Source organism: Melopsittacus undulatus, chromosome 3, assembly GCF_012275295.1.
Source record: "Melopsittacus undulatus isolate bMelUnd1 chromosome 3, bMelUnd1.mat.Z, whole genome shotgun sequence".
Classification (NCBI taxonomy): domain Eukaryota; kingdom Metazoa; phylum Chordata; class Aves; order Psittaciformes; family Psittaculidae; genus Melopsittacus; species Melopsittacus undulatus.
Window position 1 is genome coordinate 48,443,726 of NC_047529.1, and position 27,096 is coordinate 48,470,821.

The 27,096-nt window shown below is 38.0% G+C and overlaps 1 protein-coding gene across 1 annotated transcript in view; it reads right to left on the reverse strand.

Moving 5' to 3' along the window:
• The window catches only part of ME1 (malic enzyme 1), a 167,375-nt gene that overhangs the window by 34,984 nt on the left and 105,295 nt on the right, over nt 1–27,096 (reverse strand). Inside the window, exon 7 of the mRNA XM_005153144.3 lies at nt 1,493–1,602. Within this exon, the coding sequence (XP_005153201.2) occupies nt 1,493–1,602 (110 nt within the window). The remainder of the gene's footprint in view (nt 1–1,492; nt 1,603–27,096) is intronic.

Sequence of the window (27,096 nt, forward strand, 5' to 3'; positions counted from 1 at the left end):
CGCTTCTGCTAATAGGCTTCCCCTCTATTTCTTTGAAACTACACTCTAGTTGAGCCTCCCTCTGATTTGGGGTGAGGACCTTCATCCTGCAGGGAAAGATAATTCCCCATGGGGGCTCAGTCTCTAAACAACTAGAGAAACTACCAGATGCTGTTTGGTCTGCTGTGTTGGACTGTCCTAGCCATGGCTACACCCAGACCCTGCAAGGTAAAAAGCACCATGCTTCTTAAAAGGAGAAATTATATTTTATAATTAGTTTATTTCCCATCTAGGAGTTTGTCCTCCATAATCTGTTTCAGATGCAGGAGCAAAACTCAGCCAGGCTTGCAAGAAAAACATAGTTCACAGAATCATAAAATAGTTAGGGCTGGAAAGGACCTTAAGATCATTTAGTTCCAACCCCCCTGCCATGTAGCTAGCAAAATCCCTAACATCAGAAAGACAAGGGCTACTTAAATCTATCATTATGCATTGAGTTCCTGAAGTAAGATCTAAGATCCAAGAATGACTCAAGAAGGATTTCTGGAAAACTCAAGTTTTTAATGCTTGGCTTAAAGTGTCGCTGCAAACTGTTAGAAAGAAAGAAAGACAGTTAAACTCACATTTTTGATCCTGTCATGGCTGAGGACCTCCATCTACCCAAGGAAAAATGAGGGGGTAAGAGGCATCTGGGTGCCCAGGGTCCTCCTTAGATACCTCTCTCTAGCAGTTTGTCTGACTTCAGTCCTCTCATAAGGATAGCACCCAGTGTGCTTACTGCTCTAGAATAAGCTATTTTTCCCAGTGCTCTATTCCTAACAAGAAATAAGGCAATGCAAGTAGCAACATCTGCTACTTCAGTTTTCCTTGTCCTTATCCTCGGGAGGCAAGAGACAAGATGCCCATCTAGATTGACCACTCCTGACATTTCCATCCTTGATCTTTTTCTTTTGCCAGCTGCTACAAATGATTCAGATGGGAAAGCAGTCACTGGGTAATTTCCCTATAAAATTGAATGCAGCCCTGAGACTGCAAGGAAAACTAGGAGGATAATTAACTGTGTTGCCAACTGAAGAACTGAAATACAGTTTGACATTTATCAAGCAAGCTCTGTCACATGAAGGAACAGTGGAGCTACTTGTCACTGCAGTGACAAACAACCAGAAGAAAGTACAGGCCAGGCTTGAGCTCTTTGACATTTGCCCAGAGATCTGAAGTTAATCATTTATATGAAATAGCCATTCACAGACTAAACTGTTAAAAAACCAAAACTGGAAAAGCGAACATCTAAATAAAGCATGGGCAAACATGAGAGGGGAAAGGTTAAGAGCAAAGACAGCTCACCAGAAGCCCATGCTGAGGAAACCTGAGGGAAAATGTGACCTGTACTGAACATCATCAAACATCACAGAAAAGCTGAGACACTTTTTTCCTCTGGTGTATCAGTTAAGACTCAGTTTTTTTCTGGCTTTTGAGTATCATAGAAGTAAAGAGACAAGAAAGAGTCTGTTACCTTGAATGTCATCATTGAAAGTGCAATACTTGTTACGGTACTTATTCAGGAGGCGGAATGCATTAGCATTAGCAAAATCCTCAAACTGAATTAGGCAGTTCATGCCATACCTAGAAAGACAAAATATTGTGCATTACATTAAAAATAATACATAATTGTACATTAAAAAGCTATTAACATTTGCAGTCAGCTTTTAAATGCAAGTATAATGTGATTTATATATGTACTAATACGTTTCTGCTATATTCTGTATCTTTGCATTCATAGAAATTATTTAGAAGGCATAATTAGACCACTAATATGCTTTACTCAGTTCTAAATTAAGAATGAAAGACCAGGAGAAAAGGCCTTCATCTCTCTGCAGACATCTCAACAGTAGTCTTCGCTGAGCAATCGGCTAGTGAGCAAGCAAACCTGGCCCCATAAAGAAGGTAGTAAAAAGGTTACACATTCAGAACATGGATTTTATTTTATTGTCATTATGCAAGTGAGCACCATGACGTCACTCTCAACATGATGCTCAACCATTATTATAACTGAGATCAGAAACAAAGTTAATCTAGACAGATGATAACCATGTTAGAACACTTAAAGGAAGGAAAATGATAGCTGCAAATTTGATTCGAGTTACACTTGGCTAACATAACCTTTGGGTATATGCAGAAATGAAGTTACGTTTCTTTTGTCTGCTGTTCCACTGGATTGTCAAAACTGAATTTTCCATATGAACAGTAGATGTTTCTTAAACACTATGAATCAATGTTATCACCCGCTTGAATATTTTATCATCCTTCTAGCTAATCAAACAATTAAAATTGACATTTTCTATAGTATTTTGAAATCTATATACTATATTTTGAAAATATAGTATGTAGTTGCATTGGATGAACAATTTCTGCCATTCAGCTGATACGACTAAGTCAGCTAACAGGGGTACAGGAGTAAGTAACTTCTGACAAACCTTTTTGGTAATGCTCTCAAAGTCAACACAAATCACTACATTTCTTTGAAACAATCTACTGTGCTACCTTGCTGCCTTGGACCCATCGTGTACCAAGGCTGCACTACCCAACAGGGTGGAGACAACAGCACATTTCTAGTACAGATAGGTGCCTATGTTGACTTCATGAGGCATAAAGCACCTCAAATACATCAAAAAATTATTGAAGAGAAGAATACAGGAGCTTGTTGGTTGGGATTTTTTGTAATAAGGAAACTCCAGAATCCTAGCACCAGACTCATATGCCAATAACTAACAAGTAACAAATTGTCCTGGTGTGCCAATAAAGTTACTCCTAAAATGAAAGTTATTAATACATTAAATTAATTCAGTATTACTGCTCTGCATACTCCAGTCACTAGATGCATTTTGTAATGGTACTGTCTCTGGATTCCTTGCTTAACATTCCCACATGACAATTTTAAACACTTCCTTAAAACAAAACAAAGAAAACCCGAAGCACAAGAACCTCCCCCCAGAATCACAAAAATCTGTATACAAAAAATTATGTAAAGACGAAATTCAAGCTCACAGCACACTGACAAAAAAATATGGGGTCTTTGGTTTGGCATTTGGGGGCCTGCTTGCTTGTTTGGGGGATCTTTTGTTTTGGGGAGTTTTTGGTTTGGTGTTTTGGGGTTTTTTTTGTTTGTTTTTGGGGTTTTTTTTGAGGGGGAGGTGTTTTGTTTTGGTTTTTCCTCTGTCCAATCTCATCAGCTCATATGGGAAAAAAACCCATAAAACACAATATAGGTTTAAAACAACAAAACAAAAAACAACATAGGTGTTGCTATGAAATTATTACCAGTAGGGTCTAACAGAACACATCCTCTTTGAGCTAAAGGAGGTTTTTCTTTATCTGCTAACAGCACAAATCCAAGAGAGAGTTTAAGTAGTTCCTGCTTCATCCATAAAAGCAGTACACACATGTACTGAGCAGTTCCATATAAACAATCTTCTCTAATGTTTAGTAGAGTTTTTCTTTAAACCCTACGTGTATTTGGCAACCATGTTAAGCAAAGCCTTCAACATTAAAAAAGGACAAAAATTCCTGTGACTAAATGAATTTCCATGGAAATCACATATTTACAGCCTTTTTACAATTAGCCAGAACTACTGGGATTCCACTGGCAGGAATGGTAATCCCTGCTGAAAATAAATACATCTTCAGGTTTTATGGAAAAACCTGGAAATTTTCAGCAGCACAATGACAGGCAACTGCTTGAAGAGAATCTGGCAAGTCAATAATTCAGTACAGAAAATCACAACCAAGTTCAAATATAAAACTGGAGCTACTTTTAAAAAAATAACTTAAATTTCTAACCTGATTCTGTATCGGACACAAATTTTTGTGATTCCATAGGGGTTCAGGAGCTGACAGTTAAATACTAATATGAAACTAATGAGATTAACACTCTGGAATCCTGAAGCTTGGTTAGAAGAGTTTCTTGGTTGTCATTAAGCCAGTGTCTGTTTCTTTATTTTACCATATATAACATTCCATTTTCTCATCTGCATTTGATTTTTCTCCATTTTCTTACCCGTTGCCTTTGTAGACACAAATCAAAACTCCCTGTGAATCATATTAAATCAATGTCCCTGTAGAAAACACACATTCTATACTGGGCACACTATCCATACTAATTCTCTGAGCAAGAGATCATGGCTGTTCAATTAATATGGAAAAAATGCAGGAAACGTAATTCTGGGCCCCTGAGACTTTGGTATTACAGCAGAAAAGTTTCTAAGCAGCCTTCTCATTCACTGGAAGTGCTATACACGACATCCAGGTAAAAACCTGAGACTTCAGTGCTGCCTATGACCAGTAACACCTTATAAGATTCATGAAGTTTGAGGTCTATGTCCTCAAAAAAATCTAATTAAATCCAGTCCCCGGGCACCCATGATAGAAAAGAAAATGACACAGTGTTTTTCTGCTTGAAGTATTCCTGTTCTCAAAACCATTAAGAGATAAGACATAGAGATAGTTAATAGTTAATCTCTTGCATCCCAGAAAATCCCCTTGCAGTAATGAATTGGTTACAAAGGTGCCACACAGTTCTGGAAGTGATGACCACACTAAAATAGCCATCAATTCTTCTCTAACTTCCACATCTTACTATTGCAATCACTTAGAGTAGAAAGTTGAGCCAAAACCTAAAATCATGTTCACAGCCAACAGCTTAGTTCCACTTCCCTTCTTGTATCACTCTGCAGTAACCTTCCACTTCCGTTGCACTCTGATGGAGGCATAGTTAAACTTGATCATCATATAACTCAGGAGTATTTCACCTTCCTATAGGAAATTTTAAGGTATACACATTTAAACTGTAACATAAAATCCTTTTAATTTGAATTTGAACATGTCACCAACAAGAGAGTCTTGGGAGCAAGCAGAAGTTCTATGTGGTTACAATGCTGCAGACATTACTCACATACAACGTCACGCCTTATTGCTTGCTCAAAAGGGACAAGAGTTCTCCAGCTACCACCACTCTTAATCCAGGGATACATAGGGGATAATTGAGGAAATCAAGAAACACATAACTAGCATGCATATTCATACTGAAAGGCAGTGCAAATAAACAGAAGAGAGAACCTATCCAGAGGGCATCAACTGTCTCAACCAGAACATGTGAAAGAAATGATGGATCTACTCCTAGACTTCCCAAACTAAGAAAATAAATGAGAATCTGGGAAACATTCCTCCTCAGTATGCAACCACAACAAATGACCTAGTGAATTCTTAACTATTTTTTTGCTCTGGAAAACACTTCTCTGACAGCAATAGCTTGGCTTGAGTAGCCTGGCTAGAATGACTGTATTCTTGCAGGCAAGTGTTTTGTAGCTGTAAATTCCTCTCTTCCGCCTGTTTGGAATCTGTCACTGTGGGAGCTGATTAAACATACATAAACCATCCCTAGAAAGTGATAATCCAGATCACTGTTCCCTCTTGTAAATCCTGTTTTGTCACCCACGTCTTTTTTGTGTACTTGAATCTTAGTCTCCTGCTCCAAGTCACACAGGCCGTCTGAATAGGATCCATCTGGAAAGAAGCTCAAAGCCACCTCTTCTTTTTCTGTTATGGACAGAAAATACAGACAACAGTGGTGGCAAGCGTGCAACATCAGATTTGCCATGAAGTATGGGAGGCAAATGCTGGACAATGGATTAAAAAGAACCATCTCACTGAATAATGTGTGGTTGCCAGAAAACATAGTTTCCAATACTTCCCCCAATTTACAACATATTTTGTGTGACAGTCTAAGCTTAGTTTTCCCCATTTATAATAAAAATTATATTCAATTGTCTCTGACAACAATGTTTATATTTCAGACTATTCTATGAATTATATTTTTATGTAACAGGCTGAAGAAAAATGTCCACAGCTCTTTAACTATCCCAAATATACAGTACATTTTGGCAACTTGATGCTCTTAAGAACCTCAAATGGGGAAAACCCTCAAGAATCCAGTGGGAGCTATAAAAGCTTGGGCATAATTTTGAATTCAAACCATATGATCAGTAAAATCCATGCTTACTTCTACAGCTAAGAAATTTTTCTGGAATTATATTTGGATCATTTGTTCTTACTGCCAGCCATTGTTTTGGAAACCTTCCTAAAGGATCCAATAGTTGCTTTTTAGGTTTTCAGAGCTTCCAAAAGCCTATTTGACTATTTTCTTTGTTCATATGGGCCTGGAACTGAAAAAGCCTTAGAAACCATCAGAAGCGGTTGCTGTCATCCATTCCTAAGAAGGAGCAAAACCAAAATGATAGAAACTCTTGCCTCGTGCGTCATACAGCTGCTCCACCAGCCAGAACCATTTATAGTGCATCAGGACGATGTAGAAATCATCTCCTTCCTCCCCACTCCAAATACTGTAAGATAGCTCATTTCCATATATTCCACTGCTCAAACGAGATTTAAAGCACAATGACTACTGCTATAAACACCTCTTTGTGCCTGGGTTTTCGTGAAAGGATGCCTTCCCACCTTCTCTCCTTACAACTCTTACAATCAGAATGCATTCTCTTCCTGCTCTCCTGCAGGCTATCTTTAACTTCATTTCATAAAGTAACTGAATTGCTGTAATGAGGTCACACATCCATCCTAGCACCTCTTCCACTATAATTTTAACCTGCTAGTTAAATTCAACCAAATTTGACCAAGGGGGATAGAGTTTTCCACAATAATTACTACATATATTTTCTGTGGAAAAAGGTAGCCAAGATGAGAAACCCTTCAGCAAGCACCACAGCCACTCTGCAGCAGATGTTACTACTCATGCTCTCTAACAGCCTGATGTGCTACAGCTGCACAGGACAGAAATCTGCCCAAGATGTATTCAGCTCTAGCCAGTGCTAGAATGCAAATACCTTCCCAGAATAGGTATCATTAAATTACAGATAACTTTGTCCTGAACTGGACCAGCAAGTCGGAGACCAGATATTCTCCACAGGAAGAGATTTAATAGGAACTGTCAGCATCTCTGCTTTCCACATGAATGAGCCTCTTTTTTTCTTTTTATGCAGACAACCATTGTTTTTATTTTATCTACAGAAAGCATTTACTTTCTTACGAGTATGTTTCATAGCTATTTTCTGTTTCCAAACCAAGCCTTGTCCCAGTGAGTTCAGTACATATCCAAACTAGGCATGGGTGTAGGAAAGATGACAGCATTTAGCACCCTCCCTAGTACCAGCAACAGACCCTTGTTCATTTATGTTCTCCTTAAAGAAATATAATTCTGCAAGAACTTTTCACATTACTATTCCCTGGCACAACCACAGTGCTACAGTGTCTGCAATGCAACCCTGCTTCATACCAGTGCTTCTAACACTCCTCTGCTTGCTCCTTCCCTCTCCTGAATCACAGAATCACAGAATCCCGAGGGTTGGAAGGGACCTCAAAAGATCATCTAGTCCAACCCCCCTGCAAGAGCAGGTTTGGTGATCATCTCCATGGCCCTTTTATCCCAGGAGTTATGAGTACAACAGGCTGGAGTTGGCTCATAATTTCCCCTTTTTTCTTCTGCCAGCCAGCAGCACTGCTCCATGTGTGTACTTCACATGCTTTGGGAATAGCAAGGTTTAGGAGCAGGGCAGTGCTGAATTAGAAGGGTCTTGTAGTTGGTGGTCCTGAAGTCATTGCCTGTTAGCAGAGAAGCAAAAACAGATTCCCTGTCCACAATCAGGTACTATTTACATAAATGACTTCTCTTATGCAAACAGATAATAAAATTGAAAGCTTTTGTGGTGTATTAACATAAACAATTACTATCAGAAAAAGATGGTCTGGATTTTTTTTAACTTATTTTTATACCAGCTTGCTTTCAAAGACCCATATAAAATCAAGTTTGCCACCACTCATCACCATAAGCCCAGAAAAAAACACTGAGGACTTGACAGCCAGGCCCTTTTTGTCTTCAGCGTCTCACATGAGCAATCCTGGCCAGACCACGTGAACACATGCGTCTTGATGCTTTGAGTACACAGGTGTGATACTGACTGAATAAAATCAACTTGTTTAGAGATTTCACAACATAAACCCACCTCTCTCTCCCATAAGATCTTGCACTGAGTGTTGTCAGATTCCTGTGGTGGACTGCATCAAGTCCCCCCCTCTCCACTGTGAAACAGTCCTCTCAGGCTGGATGACACAGTGCTGAGATACAGTATAATGCACATTATAAAAAGTAAATTATACTTTTAATATTTTACAAAATCATGAGCCAAACTCTTGCACTCAGTTCTTGACAAACACAAACATCAGCCCCAGCAGACTAGATCACTGCCTTGAAAAAGCATACTATGTAAACTTGCACAAATACAGAGGCACGCAGCCTTGGCTGATGCTCAGGTTAAATCTGAGGAGGTAAAAAACTATAGTGCAATTTTTCAGTTTTTCCGCCTTAAAAACAAACAAACAAAAACCCCAAAACATTCCAAGTGGATTCGACCTGAACAGCAAATTGAATTATTGTGACGTTTTCTCATGAATTTGTATTGGTTCACTTGCTACCTGATCCTGACCCCACCTAAGTGGAAAGTAAAACTCCTGGAGCCTGAAAATGTCATTCTACCTCTCCTAGCTGTTTGACTGCTTTTTCCAGTGTTACCGCTTAGCTGCTTTAACTGTGACTTAGACCAAAGAACAATCTCAAATTACCTTCAGTTTTATATTCACTTAAAAGAGATGAGTGCAGATTTGAGACAGATGATCTGAGATATTTGTTTTTCTTTTCAGCCTCCTCAATTCTTCTTTAGAGACTTGGCACTGTGACACTTTGGCTAAGGGAGGGAAGGGTACTGAACAGATGGATTGGTCAAGTGTCTGAGCTGGCTAAATCAGAAAAACAGAGAATCAAGAAAGAAATCTCTCTCAGCTGTAAATAGTCAGTAGCTTAATCCCTCATGAATCTTCAGCTGTAGCTGTGTCACATTTTGCCCTCCCTAAATACATATAGATCCCCTAAACCCTTCAAGCTTAATTTTTATTTTAATTAAATAGCTTTATACTAGAGCAAAAATACATGACACTGCATGATAAGTCACCCTACACAGTTTAAATTATTTGAATCTGGTTTCAAATGGGTGCTTTCTGGTCACTTTGTGACTGCAATCTTTAAGCATTTGTTTAAAAGTCAGTGGTTATTAGTGTGTGTTTTAGATCACCACTGCCAAGAAAAGCATCTAGAAGCCACAGTTCTGAGGTTTTCCCTGTGTTGGCACACACCTGCACACTTTATAAGTAAGATTTTAAATGCCTTAAAAAAAAAGTTATCAAAAAGTAGTAAGTACAGCAGCACTTGAACAACAATCACCAACAGCATAAGGCTGTCACAGGAAAGATATTACATTATATATATATATATATATAAATAGTGATATATATATATAATATATCACTATTCGTATTTACTGTGACTAGTGGAACCACCTATTTGAGAAGCCTGGGTTCCTAACCCTGGACATGAAATATTTCTCTGGACAAGTTCTCAGATATTTGTATTAAAATGAGAACTGCACTTGGAAAATGTGAAGGTTCCAGTTTGGCTGCACAAATAAGATGTGCATTGATTGTATGTATTTAAGGTGACATTTTGGTTATACAAGCTGCATCTTATTTTCTTGGGAATGAACCTTCATATATTCACTGCCCAGACACTAATTTTCCAAAATTTTTTTTTCCCCATTTTCCAAAAAGGGGAAAGGGTTTGCATTCCAGCAACAGAAATAAAAATAGATCCTTGGCTGATAATTCTACACCAGAAAGTTTCATCGTATATTTCTATCATATTTATTTAATGTACCTAATAGCATTTAAAAATAGTACTTCAGTAAAGGCTAATTTATTAAAGTATTTACTTAAACACATGAGAATTCCAGCTTGGATCAACAGGATTATTCCTTTGCTTTGACTTAAATTCCTGCTTTGATGCTTTACTGAATCAGGCTTGAGTGATTTACAGCACATACAATGCCTTTCTGGAAAAGATATTGTATCTTTTGCCAGATTCTGAAGATTCTAAAGATTGCTAAGTGGCTTTAGGAGCTTAAAACAAGCTTGTAAGCCTGTATTTGCTTACATATTTCATTATATTTGTAAGCATTTATAGATATTTTCCCTAAAATAAAAGATGCAGTTGGATAGCCAAATTAGTACAAAGCCTGGGGCAACACATCTGCTATTTTCCCCTGCTACTTAAGGTATAATGAACAGATGGAAATCTCACTTCCACCACTGACAGCCTTCACCTTGATTGTTAAAAGGCAAAGATGTAATGTAATGACCTTCCAGAAATGTCAAAGGAAGGTGGTGTCAGGAACACTTACATTACTTCTAACAGATCCAATACAGTCCATAATGTTTGTACTGTTTGATCATTTATGAAACACACCTCTCCCTTCCCAAATTCCTGATGGTGTTTTTAATGCAGTAAAATATCTTCTGTATCTGCAACACACACTACACTCACGGAAAAGAAAGCATATTGGAGCCTAGACCAAAGAAAGGGAGAAGGTAGAATTTCAGGAAGAAGGTGCTTACTATTTTCAAAGCGTTATTTGGGCAGCATGCTGTTGGACTTGAACATTACAATGGAGTTTCACAGAATGGCTGAGACTGGCAGGCACCTCAGGGGTTCATCTCCTCCACCTCCTGCTCAAGCAGGATCAGCTAAAACAGGCTGAGCAGGATCACATCCAGATGGCTTTTGGATATTTCAGGGACGGAGACTCCACAATCTCTCTAAGCAACCTGTGCCAATGCTCAGTCACCCTCACAGTAAGAAGTTTTTTCTTAAGCTTAAACTTTTCTTACATTTAAGCACAATGATTATGTCTCTCTTGTTCTGCCACTGGGCACCATTTATAAACAGCCTGTCTCCTTCTTCTTTACATAAACCCTTCCCATAACTTTACACACTGGTTAGATCCATCTGAGCTGCCATTCTGCAGGCTAAACAACCTGAGCAATTAGTTTCTCCTCACAGGAGAGGTGCTCCAGTCTGTCATCTTAGTGGTCCTTCACTAATCACTCTCAAGTATGTCTCTCCTGTACTGAGTAAGCCAAAACAGGATTCAGCACTCCAGGTGAATAGAGAGGATAAAAATCTAATTAATCATATGATTAGTGTAATGATTAATTATTTGACATAGTACAAAGACCTATTTCTTATTCAATTAGGCAAGACAAATTTTGCAGTGTGAAAATTTATACATAAGTAATGACAATGAGGATAGGATAGTATTTGGCCAGCTCTTCAAATGCCAAACTCTCTTCCACTTTTAATGTCTTTAGAGCTAGATTTAGGTGATGCATACGATAATTATGAAGGAAGCACTTTATTATACACAAAATCCATAAATCCATTATGTCTAGACTTGATGACAGTCTTTACCCAACATCAATTGAAATGGGGGGGAAACGAAGTTTCTTCTGTATACATATAAGACAGAACAATTACATTTCTGAACCATTCTTAAGGTTCTTTTTCTATACCTTTCTGGATTACACCTTTGGTGCATCTCCACACCACACTAACTGTGAGGGGTTGCATGCTTTTAGATCTCACAGATGCCTAAAGTTGGAGGTACCTGACATGTCACAGGGCTGGATCTGAAGAACAGATTTTCTTCTTCCACAGTGGTTCCACAGTGAACACAGCATGCTATACTGCCTTTCCACTATAATCTCAATTATGTATGAAATCTCAAACTGAAAACCCCTGTGCTTCACAATGAAGCTATTATTCCACTATGTAGAGAAGATTCACCTTTATTACATTTATTCCAGGATCAACTTCAGTGGAGAATTGCCAGGATCAGACAAGATTCTGGGACTTCAGTAAGGATATTTGAGAAGCCATTGGGGACTACACACTCTCAGGGTGCTTGACGGTAAAGAAACTGGTTCTTTAAGCCTCTCCTCATATTTCCCGAAGACTGAGGTAAAGTGGGTTGCAAGAGAATATTTTCGTAGGTTTTACAATTACTGATTTTAAGTTTCTATGGTTAATAACATGAAAATTTGCAGTCTACCTTGGACGCATCAGAGTTGCTTTTTTTCTGAAATAGTGTTAACACTCACCATCTACTTATATGAAAATTATTCCATGATCCTAACTGGATAGCACAATGTATTCCTTCAATTATTATTTTGTTTAACCATTTTTTTGCAGGGAAGTGAAGCATATAACAGAAATTTGTCTCAAACATCCAGGAAAGAGAACTGGGACTTCAGTGCTTCAGCGACCACTGAATGCTATAATATACCTCACCCCAACCACTGGTAGCCAATATATTCTAGCAGCAATAGTTTATGCTAGAAACTGTTTTTAGCATGCAGTCATTCCAAAACTGGGGAAGTAAGAAAAGCTCAAAATTAATTTGGAATCCCTTCAGTCAAACCCAGTACTGCCAACTCATGAAAAGAGGCTCAGGCATATGAAATAATTTTCCTAGATGAGTAAATGCATGGGTTGAGATCTAAGTGACATTTCAGTGGGAGTAGATATACAAGGGTTGAAAGGAAGTGTCACATCTTATTCTTAAGCACCCTGGAGCAGAATTGCATCTTATGCCTGGGGTGTATTCCATAAGTCTTAGGCACTGTGGAATGAATGCCCTTCATGAGAAAATCAGCAGTATCTTCAGATGTTAGCTGGGATTGTATGGACTTCCGTATTTTGGACAGAAATATGTCAGTATGGTCTCTGTGATGCACTTTCCTTCCAAAGCCAATTTATAGGATGCCTGCTTAACAGACTAAACTCTCAGAGCCTTACAACAAAGAGGAGCCCGCAGGTTCTAGTCATCACACTTAGAGGAGATGCTGAAAGACTATATTTCAGGAAACCAGCAAAATCTCCATGTCTGTGCTTACCAGCTTCCCCAGTACGCAGGTCATCCATATCAAATACTAGAGCCCAGAAACCTGGGATTCAAGGCTTCCTAAGAAAAATTGATAAACAGTATATCCTTAAGCACGGTGAACCCTAGAGGTTTTCTTAAAGAGAGAGGGAACATGACCTCTTCAGGGAACTCTTCAGTTCCACTGACTCAAAAGAGAAAGAAGGAAGCATGGACCATCTGCTATGTTGATATCCTGATAGTTTATGTGCTTTATGCTCAATACTGCATTATAAAAGGTCTTCCCAGACAAAGTCTGAAATTAGCTTATGCAATTTTCAAACTTTTTCATAGTCATGCTGTAATGATGAAGGCTCTGTCACCATCCTGGTCAGAAATTTTTTACATATGAAGAAATAACTTTGGTATTTACAGTTGTCTGAAGTTAATCTCACTGTCTTTAGGGACAGCAGTACTCTGCAAAACACTAGATCAGTGTGCCACAACTCTTCTGTAGTCTAAATCTTGTGTCAAATACAGGCCCAAAGGACATCCAAATTCCAATTTCTCTTTTGACTCTTTTCCAAGAACACCATCTACATGGGATGTTTTTCTGCAATGCATCTTAAGCATCTGATCTCTTTCCATTCCATGTTATTTGCACTCTTCAGATCATTCAGACAATTAAACTGTACAACTAAAAGTCTGTTCCCCATTACATACAATACAAATATTATGGGAAGACAGGTCCAGGGGCAAGCGAATATAAAGGAGATAGGAAGGAAGAAAGAGAAAGCAGCATTTATCCATCTGGTGAGCCCTATCAGAATTAATCCAAAGGCACAATGTTACTAAATATTTATAGTGACAAAAACATGGGGAAAACATAAAATCATTGCTAATAAAGTGTACACATGACACAAAGACTTATTGTCATAAATTATGAGATAAGAGTGCTATCGAACTAGAAAGAGGTATTTCAAAGAAAGCTATAGGTAATGGATATTTACCATTGCTCAGCAAACTTCATAGCCAAAAAGGTTAACATGCATAATGGCTGTACAGATAAGGGATTATCAAATACAGATCGCATACTCTTACCCTTATAGTTGGTGTAGTATAATCAGTGTTATAATACTCTGACCATTTCTGAATATCAAAACCAATTTGATTCTAACAAAATGCCCCATTTTATGCAGAAGGTTGAACTAGTTTACAAAAATGTTTTCTGGCTTTATAAACTGGCAATACACTGAATATAGTTAGAAGAATGCTTAAATAACATACAACTCCAAACATGCAATTATGTTGACACACTCAGCAATTTACAGGATGTTTGAAAGGACTTAAAAAAGGTAGGTTTTGAACGGAAATGTGAAGGAAGCAAAAAAAAGTGTTGCTGATGTAATGGAAAAGCATTCCACATTAAAGATGAAAAAAATCCTCTTAATAAAAAAATTGGGAAAAAAACCCTCAAAACCAAAACCCAAACCAGTGATGTGGTGGGTAGCAGAGCTGTGTAACTAAAGCAGAGATGAAACAGAGGTAGCAATAACGCTGTCTAGAACCATGAAATAACAAAACTATTTCAGTGCAGTAAAGCAATGTGCAGCAAATGAGGACATTATCTAAAGAGGAGCTGTGAAGAAAGCACCAGAGAGGAAGAAGAGTTTGGCAGCAGCATTTGGACCATCTGGAAGGAGCCCAAGAAAGATCATGAAGGCCAGAAATTACTGTAATTCACAAGGGAGATTGCCCAAGACTCTAAGTGATTTGATATCTTTTCTAATAAAAGCATAGAGAACTATGCCCAGGAAAAAACATCCCATTTACCTTACATACCCTAGTGAGATGGAGTGCACTGTTCCTTCCCTGGGAGAAGCTGGGTGGGTTCTGTTTGGGTAGCACTGATAGTCCAATTTAATTTTCCAGATCAGTGCTATTCATCAGAAATTAAACAGCAATAAAGTTAGGTGACACTGCCAGTGTGCATCACATAGAAGATACTTCAAACCATAAAACATTATAAAAATGAATTTAAGTATGTGATCAGCCAAACTCTTCAGTACATGGGATTAGTTAGCTGCCGTTCCTCAGATAGCATTCTTCCTTCTTTCTGCCCTTTCCAGGCCAGTAAGAACCTGGATTATAGCTTCCATACCATGCATTATTCTAAGAGGATCAGAGATCCTCTAGAGATAAATGCATCAGGCACTTTTGAGTCATGCCACAAGACTACCATTCTGTATTAATAAAAAGCTTTTCCAATCAGCTCTGCAAGTGAAACAGCAACCCAAATTAACGAATATACATTTAATCTGCAGAAGTTGGTATCAGCTAAAGTAAAATCATTATCCTTCAAAAGAGCACAGAAATTCCTGAAAGTTCAGAAGGGCTCCACAGGGTTTACATAGTTGCCTTTAAGAAAAATTCTCCTAGACTTGTTATGGTTGGGCTAGAACTGGAGCACTCCTTACATAAACATAAAACAGTTTGCATCTCCTTTAGTACGTGTGGTGTTCTGACCAATCACATCAACATTACAGAACCAGGTTGCAACTGCTTGGTTGCTCTCCAATTTCACATGATGGACAGCTCTGGTTATTCTGGACCAGGAAAGGAGACCACAGGGGGAAGACCCCCAACATACTTACACCAGTGACCACGGAAAATTAGGTCAGAAGTATATCACAAACAAAACTTTGTACTGATGAAATTCAGTATTACGTGTTTAAAGGTAAGAAAGAAAACAAAACTGAGCAAATACTTCTCTGAAGTAATCATGTAATTAACTGTTTCAAAATATTAGCCAGAATTTAAGGGAAACTCATATTTTATTACTATCAACTAAACTAATTTTTCTACAACTTTAGTAATATGGTTTATATACATCACAATGTTCAAAGCTCCATAGAGAATAAACCTTCAAAGACTAACAAAACCCATTTTCACGCCTCTCTGATACTAAAAAGGTTGCCACCCCTATTTATATTTCAATGAAGTCAAGATTTCACATATTAAGTTCAAAATCACCCTTAATTGGATTTGTGCTTGGGAAAAATTGGAGGAATGTTTATAAACTTTGCCATAGAAGCGGAACACTCAAGCTCAGTAAAATGGCATATTTATAAGAGTAATGTTTTTTCCAGAGGTCATCATAAAGAAGTAACAGCCTCTCTTGCTTTCATTGCAGAAACAGGAGCTTTCTAAAATCCCTATAGAGAAGGTGTATGAACATTGTATTTTACATTTAAAAACTGGCATTGCTTTCAGCTGACCTACACTGGACATATTACTGCAGCCTGTGCTAGTGGGTATTGCTGAATTTCACCATCATGAATTTACCTTTCTTTAAAGTCGCTTTTGAAGCAAGTTCAAACTTTTCAGTCCAAAAAATATCTCGCTGGTAAACTTATATTCAAGTATTTATTAACAATGACTGGAAAAAAGGTTAATTGGAGACTAAATGAAGGTCCCAGAAGTGTTCTAAATCTATTTTAACATTTGAACAGGTAGTTAGAGGTTTGAGATGGCTCCTCCTCATAGTCTCCGCAAATGTTCAAGATTCTGGGGATTATACCAACGATCTCAAAAGAGTACTATTTAAAATTATAGCTCTTATAATTGGGGACTAGGTGAGAAAAGGAAGTGGCTGCACACTCCTCAGAACTGTTTATCACCCTCTGCTAAGCCCAGTGCTATCTATCCTTTTCACAGTATTATTTAGGCCTTCCTCTGGGAACTTCAGATGCATACCAAATGGTCTCTCAATTTTTGGCACAGAGTCAAATTAAGAAATTAATGTTTAACATGTTATTTTAGATTATAGAGGCAGTACATTAATGAGATGCAGCTTTTCTCTGCTTTTATTTCAGGCTGTTTAGAAATTAACAATACACCTACACTAGAATCCTTGGATATGACTGCAGCATATAAACTGCAGAATATATGGGCACTTCAAATTAGCTGGGTCAGATACCAACTTCAGTGTACTGAGAGAGTGTGATGTACCAAATGGTTAAAATGAGTATTTTGATTTTTTTTTTGTTTTAATTTTATTTCTATCTACATTATTTGCCTTTTTGCCTATAACTAATTTATTCCTTGGATTTCTGAATATTAATCTAACAAAAAAAGCTATATATATATATTTTAGTAGACTTGGTAAATTGGTTCTTCAGAGATGAGCTGCTGGAATTCTTACGGGATTCAATCACTGTTGAAAATGCACAGTATTTCTGAAACTAGAAACAAGCCACACCTTTCTGGGGGAAATATGCTTTTTAAGATTAGTTAATACTCATTTTCACTAGCCAGCAGTCTGACTTCTGGTCTTTGTTGTCCTGGTCAGTATTAAAATGTTCACATTAATAGTTAGAATTACTTAGTCTATTTGAGTACTCATTATTTGAGTGCATTATAGGCAGAAGAGTGTAGCAGCACCTACTCAGACTGGTTATATCGGAAGGGTTTAAGAATGCCAGTTAATATAGTTTACTCTTCTTTACAGTTACTCACTCACAAAACTATACAGTTGGATTCTCCTAATGCCCAAGGCCACCTTGCAACCCAAAAAGCAGCATTTTAAATCACAGAAGAAACCAAAGCATCTTGCTTGCATAGATGAATCATCCTGTCACCTCAAGCCAGACAGAAACTTAACTTCTGGAGTAAGAAAATTGTATTTAATAGGTTTTGCAGAAAAACATATGTGGATGTGGGAAAAATATGGCATTCCACGCCTGTGCAATTGTCTACACCATGTAATCAAGCCCATAATAAATAAAATCAAAGGATTTTTTCTTTCCATAGTGACTTCCTGAGAACAAACAAGTCCAGCTTGAGCTTTTCTAGCATACTAACAATTATCATTACCAAGCATAAAGCAAAACAACTGAATTGTCTGTGTACTTCCTACAACTGAGTTTTCTGAATGAGGTCTGACAACGTATTCATGGTATTAGACTACACAGTCTAAAAAAGTAACCAAAGGTAAATTACACTTATTCCATAATAAGATCTATTTTCCTCAACTACCTGTCTGAAAGTAATTTTCCCTGTCACTCCGTTAATACACGTGACCTTTTTAAAGGCTACCAACACCCATTACATGCTGGGATGACAGCAAGCACACAACACCCACAAAGGCACTGTGTGACCCAACACCCTAATGGGTGCCTGTAAATGAGTGAACCTGCTCACCCTTCTCCATCTTTAGCTGTTACACTGGATAAACTCTCAAAATACTTTTTTCAGAAATGCAGGGAGTAAGGAAATGGAAGATGCTAAAATAACTTTTCTTCCAGTCATGCAGAAGCAAATACACATATGCACATATTACCATTCTAGGAAGAAATGTTTACACGGGAAGAAGTCTTATGAAGAAATGTGATTTAGATTAAATAATGCTTCCAACTTCTACAGTATCAGACAGATATTCAAACATGCACATCAAGCATTCACTGTGGCATCTGAGGTGGCCCCCAAAACCCATGTGGATGCATATGTTTAATAACATACTGAATATATTCAGAATTATGCTATCAAATGCTGTTCCTCTTATGTAAACTGTCAAAGTAGCTCATCCAGACTCCTTCAATGAAAAATTGCTTACTGATCATTTTTTTCTTACACAAGACAGCTTACAGCTTGGCATCTATATTTCTCCTTGGTCCCTATGTCTCCAAATTCCGTATCTTTGTGAATTCAAGACAGAGCTAAAACTTGGTTTGATTAATATTTTTATTTGCTGGTAGACTGTAGTAGCTAAAAACATAAAAAGGGACAGAATAATTTCATCAAGAGATTTGTCATGCTGGCAGGATCTGTACATTAAAATAAGAATTAAAAAAAAAGTAAGTAGAAAGTAAACAGCAAATGCCTCTACCAAAACCAAAACTGTTTCAGAACTATGTATCATATTTAATCACATGTTCAAGCAATGCAAAAGATAATGGAAAGACCATTGCTACTACTTCAAGAAGTTACAAACAAAGAGGCTGACTAAAAAATAAGTACGGTACAAGAGAGAATAAGTGTTACGCTTTGAAACTGCCTGTTTGCTTACAGTTGCAATGGTATGCTTAATAGGTTAAAAAGGAAGGTCATATATTAGCAAATGGTTAGGAATATAAAAGTGTCCATCTATCCTACTATTGAAGCAGCTTGTATTTTCATAACTTATTTTTGTGAGCTGTAGTAATCAACAAAAATTATTCTTTATGTGGTTTATATTAATGAAAATTATAAACTGCAAAATGTATTTTACATGAGTTCGGGGAAAACTGCCATCTGACCCTAACCACCTGGTGAAAGAACAGCCACCGACTTTGGAGACTGCTGTCGGTAGGGGGATTGCACCACTGTTGAACATCGTCCCTGAGGATTCTGGAGGAAACTCCTCCTGAATTCAGGAAAATTTCCTCTTACACAGAACCCAGCCAATTTCTTTTTGTTTTCATTTTTCTTTGGGCTCTGACAGGCAATGATAAACTGAACCCAGCTGAAAATTAGGATCAGATGGCGAACCAAGATTAATTCTGTAAACTCACAATTTGACAACTCACAGAAGAAAACCTCCGCTTACTCTACACCTCTCCCCTGTATGATTTAGGGAGCTTGAGCAAGCCCTTAGCTACTGCAGTCAGGGTTTCTTTCTGTTGAATTTATTCAGTTTCTGATCCAAATGCTCAAGACATTGACACTGGGATTGTTTTTTTGGTCAGGAGACACATATCCCTTACACAGCTTCCCTCCCCCCACTTCCCTCAGGAAAGCCATGAAAGATGTACAATAACTGTAGTTGTCTGCAAAATCTCTTCCCTAGAGATGGGAATAATGAGCTCTTGGAAATGTTAAAAGTCTACTAAATAAGAAAAGCATCTAGCAATGATCTGGTAAAACAGTTTTAATGCCATGAGATTCCACTCAGTATCTCCAGTACTATTATTTTTAACTAGGACTACAGCCAATGTTATACGTCTGGAATTATTTTTGTTTCATAAATTCATACTTATAAATACATGTGTACCTTTTAAAATGTCTACATTTCCTCATGTTCAGTGTAGACAGCTAGTGCTTCAAATCTTGACAAAACTCAGCTAAATAATCAAGTCCCCACCCACCTCTAAATATTTAAAGTATAGATGTGTCCAAAATAGTTTCAGTTTCTTTCCATTTGCTTGAGCAATTAAGGAAAAAAAAAAGCACATTAACGTTTCATAAATTCATAAATATGGTACCATTTCTGGGACAACAAATCATAAGAGTGAGAAGAGACCGTCTCTAGGGATTCCTCCATGAAGTTCCTGGTTGGGAACATGGATAATGCTGTGAAAATAGTTACAACATCTGAAGACAGAGAACTTATGCACTCCAAGTCAGTCCACAATGGCTAGCAAGTTCAAGCTATTGTATAGCATAAAGACTAACAATCCCCACATGGAAAATCCCTTTAAATCATAGCTCTGGATGTCCATCTGTCAACTTCCAGATGATGTTTTCTATCCTTCAAGCATCAACAGAAGCTAGAAACACCACAAAAGCTAGCAGGCACTCGGTAAACATTCCCAGAGATGGGGTCTTCAGTGTAATATTCAGCAGCTAAACATTTTCAAAGCTTGGCCTGAGTCTCCAACAAAAATTCAAGATGACTGCTGAAATCATGAGCAATAATGCCATGACCTGAGCTCCAAAGGAACCTCCTCCCCATGAGGAAGAATGACGCTGTATCTTTCACTCTGTCCTGCAAAAATAGCTTCATTAGCTCTCAGCTTTAAATCTCTAGTCTAATAAAATCTCTACTGCCTTTTTAGTCATTTTAAAGTACTTTAAATAACTTCTTAACAAATCAAAGTGGTTTTAGATGCTGGAATCTCATCTTTTTCCCAATATTCTTGCAGTGTTTGCTTGATATAAATTTAAACATCAATCCAATACTGCTTCTATAGGGACAGCTTTATCTTCATGGCATGAGACAGACAACTTGTTCTTCTAGAAGTACAGGAGGTATATACCCTAACCAGGACTACCTGGACCATACCTTATGTCTGAAAACTGCAACACTATGAACTATAGAATCCATATTTAGGTTAACATTGAGAACAACTCCTCACCATATTACAAAATCCAACATACTTCTCTCAACAAAGCCAAAGCTCACACAGAATAGAATAGTACCGGTCGGAAGGGATCTACAATGGTCATCTAGTCTAACTGACCAACTCAGCGCTGACCAAAAATCGAGGTATATTATTAAAGGCATTTCCCAAAAGTTTCTTAAACATTGATATGATGTATTTTTCTTTTGTCCAAAGGACAGCTAGGAAATAGAAAGAAGCTTGTTAGTGCAAAAGTGAAGCTGCACAAAATTTAATGTTTACCTGGATCCCTTTAAACACATTAATTCTGTATGCTATTACTCAACCAGAGCAGACCTAACTGGGAGAGACCCAGCAAGCCATGGAAAAGGGGGCATTGAGACCAGATGGTTATTACATAGAAAACAGGTGAGATCTGTCACTGGAAAGGAGCAGCTACACATACAAAAAGAGAAAAAAGGCATGTGGAGCAAACTTGACTTTCTCAAACACATTCACAGTATTGAATGTGTTTGAGCTATTTACAGCACAATTCACTGATAATGACCAGATGCTTTTGACCATAATTTTATTGCAGCATCAATGTTCAAGTAATACTATATATCAATATATTAAAGTTTTCACTTTTTAGTTTTGTTTAGTAGTACTGTATTTGACTACAACTATTTTAAAACTACATACGACAGATTTGGATTGGTACCAGCAAAATTAATAGTAGTGCAGGAACAGTCCTTGGGACAGTAGAATACGTGGCGAAAGTCCTAAGTCAGTATTCACCACACAATCTTTTCTTGGATATTTTGCAGAGTTTAAATCATAAACAGATGTTTGTGGAAAGAACCTCTGTCTCCTTTCTTACAGACAATGTATTAATCACTCCAAAATAAGACCCTAACATCTTGCTGAGGACTTGCTGAGTCCTCAGTACTGCTCAAGGTTACTAATACTTCATTTACATCCCATCTGGGACAAAACTTAAGAAGTAAAGCTTGCGATGCTTCAGTAAACAATAAAAACACTCATAAAAACTATTTAAATATTTACAGTCTTGAGGCTGACAAAAGGAACTGTTACCCCACCACAGGGGATGGTGGCAGAAGACAGAATCTCTGCTTTCAAGGGCTACTGGTCCAAAGAAAAGAAACCACCCTGTGTCCTTCCTTAGACTAAATATACAAGCAAATCAGTTTGAGAAAGAATGAACACAATTTAGTTACATTATGACACTTTTTTATTTTTAGTGTGGACAGTGTTAGCAAGGAATTAGTGAAAAAGCTGGAGAATAGTAGTTGCTGCTTATAGTCTATCTCTTCTTAAGAAACTAGAAAGGGTGGGACCTATGACAGAAGCAGCCATGGAATCAAGGTTGCAAGGCATACCATGGCCAGTAAAAGCATCACAGAGACAACAGAAGCTGGGAGACAGTGAAATGAAGTAATTAAATATCAAAACCAATACTTTTAGAAAACTTTAGATTCACAATCACAAATCAGCAATCCAGAAGGATATGAAGGAGGGCACAGCTGGGACATAGAAGCATTAGTTATAATTATAAGAACAAAAATGGGCAACACACACATAGAAGCATTAGAGATAATGATAAGCAAGAACAAAAATGGGTAAGAACACAGGTAGAATTAGGAGTGAACAAACCTTTCCAGAGAGAACTGGGCAATAAAGAAGGAGACAGAGTTGGAACTTGCAAAAGTCAATCAGGAAAAAAAAAGGCAACAGGATGAGATACCGCTGGTAGGAGGCAGCTATAGGAGGTAAGCAAAAACAGAAATATAAACAGACAAAAAATGTGGAATGAGTGAGTCAATGAAAGGTTGCAGACTTATATGCAAGCAAGCCTTTCAGAACCTTTAGGTCTAATTTCCACACTGATGTAAATCTCAGGCACTGCTCAGACTGCAAAGTTGGACAGTACTTGCACTAACCAGCTGCAGTAGACAGTCTGCTGCAGGCAACATGAGGGTTCATTTTCTCATTTACTGGTGAGGTAGGGTGCTGTCATGTTAAGCAAAGAACATCCAAGCCACATCACACCAGACAAGGTTATTGTCTTTAAGAGCTTCTAACCCCCTAGGGAAGGAAAAATTCAAGCAGACCACAAATTATTGTGCCATGACATTCAAAATCTAGCTAAGGTCTATACCATATTAGGGGAAAAAATGGGCAACTGGTCATTCTGCCATCAGCTGCTCCATCAGGAATGCTTGAATCCACAGAATCTGGCAATTTACTTTTTATTTTTTTGGATGACTTCCACATCCTTAATTCGCAGCATTGCTGTGATAGAAATTGCAGTCATTTAGTGGTGCTGTAGTACACTTACTCATAGTGACCCCTATAGTCAGGAATCTCAGCTATCACTTAAAAGCAGAAAAAGCGTAAGGCACTGGTGGTCCTTGCACATAGAAAAGCAAAGCATGCAAAAAGGACCCCCAGACTAACAGGTATTTCCCAGCAGAGGACCATCTCCTATTACATCCTCCTTCTGAGGACATGACAGTCATGCCTGCATTAAGAGTCTCAAAGTGATGCTTCTGAGCAGCAAAACCCTGAACTTACAATTAACAACTAAATAAGAAAAAACAAACATTAAACTTAGTTAAATGAAAGAACACAGGTTCCTGTGAATGTGATATTGAAACAACATCTTCAACCACAGGCACTACCTGAATCCACGCATCAGATGAAGTGTCCCTAGCACAGATAGTAGTTAAGTTTATGACTCCTATAACTGTGCAACATTTTACAATGACAAAAGCAATCTAAACTAGGTCTATTTTGGTACTGATAATTAATTAAATCAGCATTTCACTGAATATATGATTTTGGTGACAGTACCATCAGCACCACTCAAAACCTAAGTTAGTTCATGGCACTGTCATGCCTTGTAACTGACGAGTGAGTTGCATGCTAACATTACTTCAGACCTCCAGCTCCATGAGCAACACAGCTATATTTATCAGCCAACAAGAGTAACTGAGGGTTTTTTTTCCTTTCTTCTTAATCACAATAGGATTTCCACAAAGAAAGAAGGCAAGGTGACAAAAATGAGATTCAGAAACTGCTATATAGTAAAGTGTGGCAGTACTTACTGAAGCTGAAACTAGTTTAGTGGTTTTCCTTGGAGCACAGACTATGTTCTCTGTCAAGAATCTGTTCTGTCCCATGTTCTGTGAATTGGTTATTTGACATTGTCTCTGCTCCTTAAGCTAAACCTGCTGCCAACAAGACTCAACTGAGAAAACACTATAGCTCCAGTAAACTTTTGAACTGCTTAAAAGCATAAAATGCATATTAGCTCCTTGTTCTCAACCATCTGACCTCCTGCTCCCAAACACAGAGTAGAAAAACCTGTTTTAGCACCTAATTCTAAAACAAAAGTTATGTTGGGCAGATACTTGAGTCCTAGGAAATACAGCCATTTCCTTGTCCTGTACACTCAAGTTTTCCAAATAACATGCTTTTATACCAATACGTGCAATTATAACCTCCACTAATCTGGTATTTTGTAATATAACAAAAGCCCAGAGAAGCAGAAGGATGGTTACTACACATCCTGTGGAAGAAGGGGTTTCCATCAACGCTGAATGTTTACAGGAATGAGTTTAATTCTGGCATATAGGGATTCGCTCCAAGGACAGTATGACAAGATTTTTTTTGTTACAAACTGTCATGGTTTAAACTAAATCTGCACAGTTACCCCTTTGTTTCCTCAACTCCCGGAGAGTTAGGAAGGAGAATCCAAAGAATGTAGCCCCCACAAGTTGAGATAAGAACGGTTTAATTGCTAAGGCACAACACAAAACACTACTGCCATTACTATTACAAATAATAGTGATAAAGCCAATAACAAGCGAAAAGAATACAGCACCCCACCAGCCACAGACCCATAACTCACTCCACCCTGCCCGACCGAGCACAGCATGCTCCCTCCTTCATCTTCCCCCCAGAGCTCCACCCCTCCAGCTCTCTCTCTCCCAGTTGCATCCTGGGCATCACATGCTATAGTATGGAATACCTCATTGGTCAGCCTGGGTCAGGTGTCCTGTCTCTGCTTCCTCCCGGCCTCCCCTCCTCCCCGGCAGAGCACGTGCTCAGAAAAGGCCCTGAACAAAAACACCCTCAAAACATACTTGCTATCAGCACCGTTCCCAGCCCGAATGTCAAAACACAGCACTGCACCAGCTACAAGGAGAAAAATGACTGCTACTGCTGAACCCATGACACAAACTCACTGGAATATTGTAGAATATAATTTCAGGACAAGGAATGGCAATTTCTTCCTGTACTTCATGCACAAAATCTAGTGTCTCTACAATATTTAATATATTTTTAGAAATAAAAAATGCTACAGCTTTTTCATATTGACCAAATCTACCTTTTAAAATCTCCCAGTTTATTAAAGTTTGTGTTTAATATTCAGGAAAATGAGATGAAATAATATTTAGCTCTACAAAACCCTGTGATACTTACTGAACACAAAAATTGCACTGAGGCCAAACAAACTTGGCCCCAAGTCTAAATCAAAGGCCTTAAGAATGAATGTGCTGTTCACTGCAGCCCTGTGTTTGATTTCTACTAACAGTCTAATGTCGATTTCTTAATTTGCTTGTCAGCACGCCTGCTGAAAAGGCATGTCTTATTTAAAACACATGTATCCCACACTCCCAGTGAATTAACCACAAAGCCACGTAGCACACCTCTACCTCAGTTTTCCTTCCTGTGCAAAAGACCAGCATCAAAGCATACCTGCCTATAGAGCTCAAAGGAGAAGGCATCTGGGACAAAAGCAAAGTGACTCCAGTTCTTATGCCCAGAGATCAATGCACAGGAGTCTCCTGCGCAGATGGTGGTGTCTGCTAATGCAATTGAACAGCACAGCTGCAAGTCACTGATTAATTCAGATGTAAGGCTTGTGGAAAATGACCAGTGGACACCACAATTCCCTCCTTAGTTTTATTTTGGACTTTTTGCAAACAAGACACTCAAATATCTTTAGGATAGGGCCTGAAGCATTTGAAGATGGTGCTGCAGCCAGGTGAGGATACTTTGCAACTGAATCTGACATTGAGATCAAATCCATAATCATATCCCTCATGTATATTATTTCTAAAATGGCCACTGTGCAACAACCAGCATATGCTGGCATTTCGGCTAAGAGTAACATATGAGCAGCTGGTTCCCATTTTGGAATCTGATTTGGAAAATATACAAAACCAGCTGCACTCCATTCTCTTTTCCTGAAAATAAAATTTACAGCTTCTATACTTTTCTGGCAAAGGAAAGAAAACAAAGCCTGAGACTGTGTAGTCTGGCTTACACCAAAAACTCACTTTTCTTAATACAAATTTAGAATCATTAACAAATTTAATAGACCACTTCTCTGTAGCTGTTAAGACATCCTTAAATCAGCTGGTATAAATGTGAAGGATCAATGATACTTCTTTTTCCAGTATAAATTCATTAGAATCTCTGCAGTCCTACAGCTGAAGAAATGTAGTATTCCAGAAGTAAAACACATGCTCAGATCATAAGCAAATTTTCAGAAGAAAAGATTAATCAAAGCCTTTTAATAAAAACTTGATACTCTAAAAAGATCGCTAAATGCCTGGACCATTATACCCAGCCACAGAAATGGACTCCATAGGTTTTCAGATGACTCCAGGGCTGACAGATGCAAAACCTCTAACAAGGCAGGCATTCTATTCTGCATCTACTGAAAGAAGCTAACAAAAAACCCCCCAAATCAACACACACACCCACCCCCTAAAAAAATAAAGAAACAAAAAAAACCAAAGAAACCTCAAAACCATAAGCAAACACCACATTATTTTAATAGTGCAGGACCAAGTATATGTGAGCATGTGGGCTTATTATTGTTAAATCTGAAGATCCTCATAGATTGTTAATGTATGTGAGATATGAGATTATTGTGAGAACTGTAGTCAGAGACTTGCCCTACAAGTGCTTTCTGTCCTTAAGTACGGAACCACAGACCCAGATGACATCCAGGCAAAGTATTAGCTGGTTAAATATTTTCAAAGCTTATACAAAGCCTAAAATTGATAGTATATAATAGTATATATACCTGGCAGTTAATGGCTTATTAAAAGGGCATTATTTTTTTCCTGCAT